Raw genomic sequence first — 12,846 nt, 5'->3', positions numbered from 1 at the left:
GAGAGGACTGCCCAAACAGGAGACATATCAGTACTTATTCCAAACTCAGCTTCCCCGTAATGCAGATGAACTCATTACCAGTTTCTTTCACTATTTTGTAGATGTTGCTTGTATGAGTTTACAAGAAGATACCTTACAGAACAGTACAAAGTAGCACAATATTAAACACTTATATCAGGAATCATAGTTGTTAATTGCATATTGATTAAAATATTGTCCAATAATCCGTCGAATTTGGCCTGCTAGAAATCAAACTGAAGAACTGAAACCTCCAATGTAATGCATGATTTAATGACTCATACTAAATTCAGATTTCTCAGATTAAGAGAATATAGCTGTAACCTTTGTACATAACTTTGCAGTTTTAAACACGGATAAAACACTACTTTTGATTATTTGTGATTTTCATAAAAAAAGCAGAATAAGGTATAGTATCATCTGCATTCTGAAGGTCTCCAGAATATGGAAGAGTTCTAAGTCCTAACAAATTACTGGATGAATGATAACCAATTCAACACCAAAAACTGAAGAAAGTTACTTATTAGAATCAATGGTTAGCAAAAAAGCAGCTGACTTGCTTTGTGATGTTACACTGAAATCCTGCTTTCTTTCCACAGTGGGATTTTGAGTAACTTTTGCTAGCAGTGCTGTCTGGTCATTGTTATCCACAAGACCTTACAAACGGTGTGATTTGAAGAGTCAGAAATGCTGGATATAAATAATCTTGGAAGAAAGCATTCTCTGAAGAACAGAACATGGAAGAAGTCTGAAGAGCTTAATTCACAGGCAATAATGAAAGATGAAAGTTGCATATCCAGCTGTGTGTACAAGCTACTGCAGTTTCAGAGATGGAGAGTGGGTTGATGTCAGTGTGTTCCTCTCCATAAAAACCCAAGAAGTACTCAGCCATAAGTACATTTTCAATAAAGGGATGGCAACCACAGTGCTCTTAGGAGCATTGGGAAGTATACTACACACTATTGAAAAAAATAAAACTCATGAAATGCACATTTCATTTTTACTTGCTGAAGACCTTAACATTTTACTCTGGAAATATTAGGACAGACTAAGAATGAAAAAAAACCCCAAAGTTAAGATTTTCATTGGCAGAAAGACTTGGCTTGGGATCTGAATTAAGTACAGTTCAATCAAAAAGCTACCTTTGGAAATGATCACTTTGTAAAAAACATGCAATGATTAACACAATCTACTTAACCAATCTCATCTAGAATCTATAGAAATCAATGGGAAAGGTCTTGGGCTGCCTTAAATCAGTGCAAGCTTCTGATGATGGAAGAGAACACTGTCACATCCACTACTCCCTCTGATTTTTCCCTAATACTGAAGGGCAGGGATCCTATAGCCTGTAACCAGAATGCCTAGGCCAGCAGGCAACTTCTAGTGGAATTTTTTGTGGCAAAATATTTCTGTTTTCTGGACTCTGTGTCACTCTATCCATCAATATACCACATATATACTTTTCCAGATGATTTGCTGCCAGTCATTTTGTATACAACCTATTTGTCTTTCTTGAACAGTCTGAAAATGTGACTTAGACACATGTTACTGTATCGATTCCTGAAACACTTCTAATTCAGATGACTCTTTGCTCTGGAAGGATAGAATATATTGGGATATCTCCCAATATAGCAGTCAATTCAAGGTACCAAACTAGCAAGATAAAAAGCAAAAGAGAGACTTACATCAGGACTTGAACATGTTGCTATGACTATCATTGTAGATATAATTGTATCACGTTGGGGGTGGAAAAAAGGTGTTAATATGTTGCCTATATTTTATTTTGAAGAGTAACCTAGTCAGGTAGACAAGAGTTTTTTTAACTTTTCCTTCTTTGCTCAGCAAATTAAATTAATTAAAGAATTCATCCATTTGCAAATGCAAAATTTTGGATAGAAATTCCACTGATCTTTAAGGGCATTGTTGCAACATTTTACCAGTCTTGCATTGTTCTCTATGTAATATATTGTGTACTCTACAGTAATTTACCATCTGGCTGGCCCCCACTGGCAAGTATATAAATAATAGGAGTTGCTAGGAAATATAAAAGGAGAAGAAAAAAGATCTCCAGCTCCAGAAAGAAACACAAACTACTTGTTATGTGAACTACCTGGATAAAAATATACTCTCAGCAAAGTGCTAACGGAAGACAAATTTGGATTCAGTGATTGGTCTTAATAATCTCCAAGTCACATGATATGCCTCCTCCTTGAAAACTGGATGATCAGGCTTTTCTCTAATCCACATGAACCCACAGAGACAGAAAATGCTGTCTAGCACTTATGCCTAAAGATGCTCTGAAAAAAACTGAGTAACTGTGCTGGTCTTACCCTTCCATGATGCTCTAAGATTGCCTTTGCTTCACTGTTTTAAAAGCCAGTTAATGCTGTGCTCTGTTCAGTGTGAACATGAACTATATCACTACTAGATAATGTGTGAGACTTGGCAGGTCAAAAAGCTGTTGAGAAAATAAAGCAAAACTACTGTGATCTTTTCCCACCCAACAAGCAGCCAGGAAATACAGCCATAAGAAAACGAATGAGTAGGACTGATCTAATAGAAATGTCAGGAGACACAAAAATCATCATACACATTCTGAGAAGAGCTCTGCAACATTTTACACCACAACAGCAAGCAAATGAATCCAGGGTTTTCTGAAGCAAGCCTCAAACGCAGGGAAGAAGCTGCTCTCTAGGCAGTCATCACGGGAAGGCGTCTCACTTGCTCACAATGTCTGCTTGTTACTGCTTTTAATACAAGAATTGTGAATTGGATAGCTGCCTGTCTAAAACCTTAGCTGTGCCCATTCAGTGATGAACTGGAACCACTAAGTATCTGTATTCTCTGTAGGCTATAATATATATATATATATATATATTTTCTCCGTAGGCTAGAAAAAGATTTTGTTACATTCGGGAAAAGAGGAGTTTAAGAGTTTAGAGCTCAATATGAGATTTTAATAAAGTATTTTTATTTTCTGTGTTAGAAGTTTTTTTGCTCCTCCCAAGGAGGCAGTGACACTTGCTAGTGCAATATAAGAGTGGTATTTTGTTAATACCGATCTTCCGAAGTCACTGAATGCTCCTGCCCTAGTAGCCTGATGTTGAATGCAATGACAGTAAATCAGACTTGCCAGCAGAGTAGGCTGAAATCAAAAGAAAATCATAACAAAAAATAAGATTTTTCTTGTCATCTGTGTCTTCTCTGAGGCCTGTCTCTTGGAGGAGAACTTGGTCTCTACATTGCGTTTTGCCTGAGAATGACTAAGCTGCTGAGCTGAAGTTTTACTGAATCAAATGGATATAAACTTCTATCACAGGCACAGGCTGACAAGAGTCTATCAGATTTATTGGACTCCTTCAGCCAGATGTCCCAGAGGGACAGAGATGGATCTGTGGGGAAAACAGTAAATAGGTGCAAGAAAGAGAAAAAGTTGTTCAAAAGAAGACGTGGACATTTAAAAGATATACCGGTGTGCCACATGGATACACATAGTTGCTGCACAGTGACACGCAAACTTCTCTGGACTTGTAACGTTCTGGCCACATGGCCTTCTGCCATCATGACCAGGTGGCCCACTTTTGGGTTAGAGACAGTGGGTCTGTTCTTGGCTCCTCCTCTGACCTGCTGGGACATTTTATGTCTCTCGGCACTTCACTTTCCCAGGGTATCAAGCCTTTATGTACAAATACTTCCAAGATCTCAATAAGATAGCTGATAGTTATCACTAGGAAATATTGCTTCAACCAGGAGAGAAACTTGACTAAATTTAAGACATCGTTCTTCAGTTAATTATTAAATCAATTAATTCAGTTAATTATTAAATCAATTTTAAAGTCCTTGAACCTAAAGAAGTGTTAAGTTTGACAGTAGGACAAAAGATTTAAGTCAGTTCTTATTTGCCAAACAGCTTCAAACATCCCTAATCATAAAAAAGGTAACTCTTGAGTAGGAACTTTTTAAGAAAACTATACTTCACATTTGCTGTTGTCTAACAGGAACCAGGTGCTATTGAACTGAAAATAGCTACCAGTCTTCAGTGTGTGTACAGATAGCACACACACAAGTAAACACGATAAAACTGTCAGAGCGACAAAGAAAAGTTTTATTTGATTTTTATAGCACTGCTACTGGAGAAATGGATTTGACCAGAATACATATTATTTCACTTCCATGTTCTAAATGTTCCTATATGCCAAATTTAGGTATAAGTGATATATAGGAATAAACACCTACATTTATAAATATGAAGACTCATTAGCAAAAGAGGCTTTTTTTTCTACACTTACTTGCCTGAGTGAATGATAGAAAAGGGAAAGGAAATGTAGATTAATGGAGACACCTAATCAAGCAGAAGGAGGAAGAATAGGGAAGTGAGTGAAAGCAAAACATTGAGTTCAGGCGTCACCCTCAGTGTCTTCATTATTAATGAATCATGTTTCTTTACAACTGGCGAATGCTACTTTCCCTTGAACCTGCCCAGTTAATTATTCCATATTCTTTGTGCAGAAGCTTTACCCAGAGCACCGTGATGGAGTTGGGAAGACCTGAGTTGTGGAGTCTCCTTCTCTGGAGACATTCAAAACCCGCCTGGACGCGTTCCTGTGTGATATGATCTAGGCAATCCTGCTCCGGCAGGGGGATTGGACTAGATGATCTTTCGAGGTCCCTTCCAATCCCTAACATTCTGTGATTCTGTGATTCTGTGATTCTGTGAGTGCCCCTAGCAGTGATGTACTGTATCACTGCCTTAGTCTCCTCATTCTGCGACAGGGATACTCCATCTTATCTATAAGATGTGCATCGGCCGATGGCAAAGAGTAGGTAAACAACTAATCACTACCATCACTATCACACCTATGGCACTGTTGAACTATTGCATTTACATGCTGTAGAAAGAGCAGCTGCCAGCTTGCTTAGTCTGGTTTGAGTGGGCATGTGGGCTCTGCCTACTCTCTGATAATGGCTGTCATCATGCTGCTTTGGCAAGCATGATACCAGTCCCTTGCTGATAAGCCTCCCACCTCAGAGAGGCTGCCAACTTAAGATTGATGCTTGACTTTTAAACCCCAATTTGGATAGCAGCTTGCTTGCTGTCTGGACCAGAGCTCACTCTGGCCACAGGGTCCTGGGTGGCCACAGATCATATGCTGAGCTCCAGTTAACCTCTCACTTTCATATGGGAACACTGCAAGAAACTATTCATTACATCTACCCACACATACCACACCCTGCTTCTTTAGACACCTATCCATTAACAAAAATAACAATAAAAAAGCCCCCTAGGGAAATATACTTCTGAGAACCTGTTTTGCTGTGGACCTTGCTAACGTGCTGCCACTGAGAGACATATATAATCAACAAAAGGTATGTCATAGCAGATTTTTGTACTATTATACATTCTGTTAAGCACAGCTTCTTATTTACAAAAGCAGGTATTTAGTAAAACAGACATTAACTGTGTAGTTGATGATCGCTGGCTAATGCCCTTTTCCTAGGCAGCTGTCAGCCTGTACCCTAGCAACCTCTTTTATAACCATCTCACATTGCTTTTGGAACAGTATCATTAGCAGAAACAGAGACGGAAGTTTTACCACAGCTGCTGTGTGTCTGATTTTTTTTTCTTTTTTTGCAGAGAGACAGTGCAGTCTCTTAGAGCTCCCAGCTACTGGGCCTAGCTCAGTCATCAATAAAAGGAAAGAAAAAAGTGAAGCAGTGTATTTTTCAATCTGCAAAGGTAAGTAAAATTCAGGTCTTCTCTGTGATGTTTACTTTGAACTGGCATGATTGCTTGAGCTTCCACATTAGTAATTGCTAAAATTGTAGATTATTCTTCAACTCCTGTCTTCTTTTTTTTTTCTGTTTCACAATGTGAGGGTTGAAGGTTATTGTACTGAAATAAGATTGCTGCATTATATAATGTAGCCAGTGTTGTCATGTAGAGGAACTGGAAAGTCCCAAAGCCAGTGCGTACAAAAGAGAGTTCAATTATGTTCTTAATTGTAGACACAGACTCCAAAAATGACTGCAGGTTTCGTTAGGCAGGAAACAGTCACGGAGGTTTGAACTTTAAATCGTAATTAGCTGAACTTTCAGTCTGACTGAAAAGATTCTCCAAGGAAAACCCCTGTTTCTCTCAGTTGCCATTTCACATTACTGCCTGCAAACTCGTTCATATGACGAGCTGCTCTGTCATCCCTTGGGTGGGGTCAGCTCTGGCAGCCACAGCAAGGGAGGAAAATCACAGCCAGCTGCTACTGATATTACGGCTGATGCCACTGTAGGGAGGCCTGTGATTTGGTGGGGAGGAAACTGATAAACATTCAGGGCTGACACAATCCTTTCTGCCACCAGTATTAGCAGCAGCCATAATGGTCACTGATAATTACAGTATCTGATGGCTTTGAAATTATTATTACCTCCCTGGGAGCGAGATAACTGCATGTTAACAACTGACGAACTTCTGGTCTAGTCTGGAAAACAACCAGCAGCTATGCCAAACTGGCTTCACACCTACGGTTGTCAATAACCCATGGAGAACGGTCCAAACCACCAGATATATCACAAAGAAACCCTTACAGGTAAAGGCAAAGAACAAAACAGACTGTGGAAGTGGTAGCAACCATGATGTATGTATCAGAGACGTGTTGGCGACAAACACAACCTCTGTCTTGCTCCTCTCACTTTGCTGGCCTTCAATTGGAAGTTTGAACTTCTCTAGTCTAAGAATTCAATCAGTGCTGAAAAATTAAATTTGATAAAGCATGCTCTCAGTTACAAGCTGATGCTAAAATATCGTGTGTTTTGAACACTGTGAATTGTTCCAGTACAATGTTGTATTGTTTTCAAAGTAGGCAAGATTAGTGTGGTGGGTCTTGTTTGTTTCATGATTATCCTCTCTGTGAAGTTACAGTTCACAGCTAACTATGTACATTTAGCCTTGGTCCTGGAAAAAACAATTTTAGAGAGCTCGGCAGAATACCTTCCCCTTTTCTCTCACATAAGGTTCTCTTAAAAAAACCCACAATGTTTCGTAAATAACGGAATACATGTCATATGAAGTTGAGAATTACCATCTTCTATCTTGACTGTATTTTCAAACACTTATCCATCAGTGCAGGAACAGAAATGTGAGGCAAGAAGACCAGAAAGCAAATGGAGTAGCCTTCTTGCAGCATCTCCGGAATTCCGAAAAGCTTTTTAAGTTCTTGGACTGACTTATCCTCTCCTTATATAAGAAACTCTACATCATTTTTCCCCTGCTTCTTTACAATGTATTCCACTACCAGTCAACTACATTCAGAACTAAAATTATCCTTTTATCAAAGAAGAAACAGAGTTACCAGAGGTCTTTACTCCATCTTCTTACCCAGTAGCACAATCACCATTACCCAAACTGTCCTTTAAAGGTGTTTACCTAGTCTGTCCTTATCTACTCTGTCCTTAAAAACAATGTCTCTTAGCAACCTATTTTCAAACATAATTACTGCTGCTGTCTAGCCACTCCCTCTGAATACTATCTCTTCTCTGTCAAGAACATTGCCATCTTGCATTGTTTGCCCTGTGCTTTTTAATGAACCCATATCGCACAGAGCTCACCAGAGCAATTTCCTCTTCCATGTCAGTAACAGTTTTTACTTTTTCTAACTTTTCACAAATCTATAGGCTCCACTCCTATTATACATTAATTCGATTGCTGCTGCTATCTTTTTTTAATTCCTCATTTATTTTCCCCTATTCCTGACAGTTGCTAGCCCAGTTCATGGAAACGTCTGCAGAGGTTTACACTAGGTTCTTGCCTGGATACATTTCAGATTTCGTCTCTAACTTAAATTCTTCAAGACTTCATGCTGTCTTTATAACTAATTTTAGTTGCTTCCTGCCATACAACCATGCTCCTTGCCATACAACAAAATGTTCCTTTGAGATCTACATTTTTCCTCATATTTTCCTGCTCTCTTCCATAAGTTCTTTCATTTGAAATGGCAGTTGTCCTGCAATGAAAGCATTTTTTTCACCCTGTCATGAAATTCTTGAGAACCCATCTTTTCTACAAGTATTTTAGCAGTAATGAGTTCCTGATTCTCTCTGCTGTTTATACCTTTTAGCGTCTCAGGACATCTCATCCTGCTGGCACGTTCTTGCTACAGTAGAACCTCATGCATGCTTAGGTGCTAGACGAATAACTGCAATATCAATACTGTCTTCAAGTCCTGGCCTATGAAAGTCATGGGAACTGTTATGGAAAGAAAGACATAGCAGGTATGGAGGAACATTTCATTTAACCTTGGGTAGAGCTACCAGTGGTTTTAAAAGCATCTAGTTTAAAAAGTTCTTTCCCAATTGTATGATGCTATCTTTCCTCATTAAGCCTTTCTCTGACTTCCTGTTTTCAAGGTAATGGTTCTGCATTGTGGTGAACACCAGTAACTAAAGAATCAACAACCATTTCTCCAAAGACTGCAAGACAATCCTCTGCCATGGTTTGTTGGCTCTGTGTGTGAGAGTATTTCGAGGGCAGGTATATAACCTTTCCATTAAATGATGATGGAAGTTCATGTGAACTTTAATAAAGTCTAGTTACTTTGCAGCTTTGGGAAAATAGCCAAGACACATACTGTAAGGACTAAGTGAAAATAAACTAGCACAAAGAGCTTCTTCAAACAGCTTTATTTACAAATTTACATGACGGATATATAAACCAAGACACAGGAAGGTCCCTTCCTTTGTGACTGACTGATAGCTATAGTAGCCCTGCCTCAGAGCCTTACCTCCTACTGAGACTCTGGCCACCTCTCCAGTGCTAATAGCTAAGCTCCTCCTTCCAACTGGTAGACTCATTCTCCCTCTATTCACTTCATCTTTACTACTACTTCTATTCCAGCTTCTTTCAGTGAGGGTGTCAAAATTCTAGGATTTGCTTTGTGTTAATCAAGAAAAACTTTGAGAGAAATGTTTTTACAAATACATAATGCTCACAGGGGAAATCTCCCCCAGAATCATCATTAACCAAGATGTCAGCATCTATATCCTCCTAGATCTAGACTCCTTAGACAACAAAAGTCATGTCAATACCATGAGTACCCCTCACTCACATGTCAGCGACAGTTTGGTCACAACAGCACAGAACCCAGAATGAATAAGTTTTTCAGCTGCTCTCTATATCTCGTCTTTCCTTTAGTAATCACGTTAACAGTAATCCCAGGCCCTTTCTAATTTTGCCAAATTCTGTACTGAAAGAATCAAAATCCCAGTTCAGGAGCAGATCTGAACTTTATCTTCAAGCAAGATGTTTCCCAACAGCAATGGCCACTACTCTACGATATACAGCAAAGTCACTGGTTTAAAACAGAAAATAAAACCACCATCAACTGCTGTTTTGAAGTCATTACTGACTACAAAGTCATGCTGGAATGTACTGCATACCAACTAAAATATATTGTAGCTACAGTCTAATAACTTGCTAAGCCATTAAAGAAAGTTCCCTGTGGGGCATACGTGAAGTTTGACATACTTTTTTGTAGCTATGCTGAAGACTAGATGATGGGGTTTTCTGCTATGTCTCACTGTAAAAATGCATTACTTCCAGAGTCAGTGCAGACCCTGCTTCTTCAGGACACTCCTGGCAGCTCATAAAAGGAGAAAACAGTTGAGCAGGTGGTAACCGAATAATTATAATACTTATACAGCATACAGACTTGGACCAAGCCAAGGTTTTAAACACACCTCAGACATACTTTATTTGCCTACAGTACCCCTGCCCTTTCTCTAAGGGCTTTATCCATATATCTGATTTTAGCAAGAGCATTTTGGTACAACAGACAGACAATTTTAGATGGAAAAGCAATAAGGGGGCTTCAGCAATCACAAATGCGCTGAGAACTGTTCACTCCAACACACCCATTTACAGCCCATCAGCGCTGAGATACATATCTACTATACGCACACACAGCCCTTGGGTGACAATGGCCATGAAAAATGTATTTTGTTAGACTCCTGGAACCAATGAGTAGAAAAATAATGTAGAAGCATAATTGTTATCCCGAACCACAAAATGCCTCGAGGCAGTTGCTGTCACAGTGAGAGTCTGTTAAAAGCATAGCCATTTCCCTCAATCATGGTTGAGACTGTATCATGTGAAATTTTAAAAGCATTTTGTCATTTTGGACACAAAATTTTTATTATTTTTTCTGTATTAACATTACGTTTTTAAATACAAATATTTGAAGCAGATCACCAAGCTACTGCTAAAGTTAATTGATAAACAACTGAATTTTGTGGTCACTTCTAACCCCCTTTGTTCCAACATCTCGTCAGTCAACCCCAAAGAAACCTTAGGAAGTCAGAAACAAGCATACTCGGCATAAAAGTTCTCCAAATTTCAGTCACAGATCACTGCAGTTTTGTTTCTTTTTAGCAAGGCTGTGTCGAAATGCAGTATATATTAGCTGTTAGTTCAGCCCATGTAAGCTGAAGAACGCAGCTGTTGTGTATGCTAGGGGGGTGTCCAACCCCATCCCCCCCACTCCCCCTCTTTACTGTCTGAAACAGAGCTGGGAAAGCAAACTATGTGTGTAACAGCAGTCACGTTGTCAAACCAAGCTTTACCAGAGGTATTCTAAATTCCCTAATGTACTTTTGTTCTTAGTTTAAACTACCTTTAATGATCTACAATTCACTTTTCATAGATCTGGAATTGCCCTTTACAAGCAGTACACAGCTTTCCGTGATTGTACAGAGCAGCACGGCTGAGGTTACAATTCTAAAGCATCTCTGAGAACTCTTAAAAAAAATAAAACTTTATGTAGCGATAGATGCAAGAAAGCTGTTAGCTATCTAGCAGAAGGGCTCTTGCTGTCTGAAGCATAAACTTATTAGCAAGCAACCATAAGTGTTTTCATTCATAAAAAACTTACGTGTTTCTGTTAGACAAAGCTTCAGCAAACATAATCCAAAAGTTGCCCATAAGGAGAAGCTAGCCATTGTTTTCTCGGAACTGTTTTGCAAAAAGAGATCCTTGCAAGCTGCAGAAAGAAGAAAAGCCCTGACGCCTGTTAAGCCTGCAGTCAATGAGTCTGGAGTTTGCTGCACTTTTTATTCTGATTCAAAGGAACTGAAGTAATGACATAACTGGGAGGGGGAGCTCCATCAAAAGTCACACCCATATTGCAACAAAAGTTACCCAGCAGTGGAAGAAGGGGGGCTGGGAGGGGAGCTAGTACTGACTAAGCAGCCACACTCCAGTTTTAAAGAGCCACTAAACCTCCTGTTCTTACACAAGTTCAGTCAGAAGTTATACTTACTGCACTTGCAGGAAAATTTGTGTAATCTCTCGCGAGTTAGCTCAGAAAGTCACTGTTCGTTATAAGCTTCCCCCCCGCATTTTAAAATCTCTTCATTATTGCAAACCAGGTGAACATAAAGCACTAGAGTTTCTGAATGCCAGCAAAGTATCTACAGCTGCCTGGATGTTTCCCAAAAATATTTTACTTGTTTTGTCCCATCTCACCGTTTTCTCTTTTTGCAGTTCAATTTAGAGCAAGCAAAATGCCTGCTCTGCAATGAACCTTTCTAAAATGTTTTGTTCGGCCCTGGAGGATAACCTCATGCAGAAGGTAAGTCAAGGCAGTTCAGTCTCCCACAGCCTGTTCTACCTTTGGCTTCTCTGCACAGGCTGCTCCAACAGAAGTGGTAACTAATGCCAGTGCCAGCAGTGATACTGAGGACTAAGGCTGATATTGTATTGTATTGATGGCATGAAGTACGGAAGAAATTATTCCTCCTATTCCCAATTCGCAAAGCAGAGAAACAGGATAAGAACGTATGACAGTCAGTCTTTGACATTCAGACAAGGTCTCAGTTCCTGAGGGACATATGTTCATTGCAGTGTGGGGTTTTGTGTGACTCTAGATGCCACATAAAATCCTTTGAGGTTTTCCTCAAAGCCTCAGTAAGTAAGCGAAAGCCATGTCTGTTGCGTGCCTTAGCGACTTCTCGTGGTGTCTCCATATACTGGCCTGTCTTCAGAGCTGTAGCATTGTGACAGTGGTTTGTGTGCAGTGGAGTGAGGGATTGGTCAGGGATCACCAAAGTCAGTACATCTCAACTTTAACAACCAACATTTGTCACTGACTGAGCCACTTGAAATAATATTCTCATTAATTTTTAATCTCTGTTAACACAAACAATGGAAAAATACAGACAGGTCTTTCCAGCCGCAGGCACGAGAACATCACACAAAAAGGTTTTCAGGACTTTGCCTTTTCTTTGACTTTTGGCTTAGAGATGGCTGGCTATACTTTCCTCAGACAAATTTTTAGCAACAGGTTCCAACAGGCATTTCCTACAGGTCTAGAATATCTGATGGGACAAGGTTAAAGTGAAAATCTTTCTTTAAAACACAGGCGATCTTTTTATTAAGAATCTAGCAACTTTGAAGTTACAAATAAAACAAATTTTATTTAGTGAATACGCTTCTTTTTCTTTTGAAATGAATGGCTTTAAAAGCAAGGAAAAAAACAATCTCCTATACACCTTACTGTTTATAGTAGTGGAAAAGAAATAGTTCTGTGAATTCCTGTACATTTATAGCTATATATATTTTGGCATTGAAATATATGAATGAAGTTTGGTGGGATTTAAAATGCTGGTGCACAGTTAATACATGTTGTAAGTTTACTAAGCATATCTTTTTCTTCAGTTGCTAAATGACTCTTAAAATTTGCCCCTATGGATAAAACAAAAGAATGGAATATTTAATTGAAATTTAGGTATCTTTGAGTCTTATTTTTTTTGATGAACATAAAATACCCCTCTGTTAATGTCCTG

The 12,846-nt window shown here is 39.1% G+C and overlaps 1 protein-coding gene across 1 annotated transcript in view; it reads right to left on the bottom strand.

Annotated features, from left to right (window-relative positions):
* Positions 1-11,001, bottom strand: part of CD44 (CD44 molecule (IN blood group)) — a 57,158-nt gene extending 46,157 nt beyond the window's left edge. Inside the window, exon 1 of the mRNA XM_068398925.1 lies at positions 10,935-11,001. Within this exon, the coding sequence (XP_068255026.1) occupies positions 10,935-11,001 (67 nt within the window). The remainder of the gene's footprint in view (positions 1-10,934) is intronic.
* Positions 11,002-12,846: the final 1,845 nt, after the last annotated feature.

Source organism: Nyctibius grandis, chromosome 4, assembly GCF_013368605.1.
Source record: "Nyctibius grandis isolate bNycGra1 chromosome 4, bNycGra1.pri, whole genome shotgun sequence".
Taxonomy (NCBI): domain Eukaryota; kingdom Metazoa; phylum Chordata; class Aves; order Nyctibiiformes; family Nyctibiidae; genus Nyctibius; species Nyctibius grandis.
Note: the sequence above shows the minus strand (reverse complement) of the source record. Positions and strands in the feature narration are given on the sequence as shown.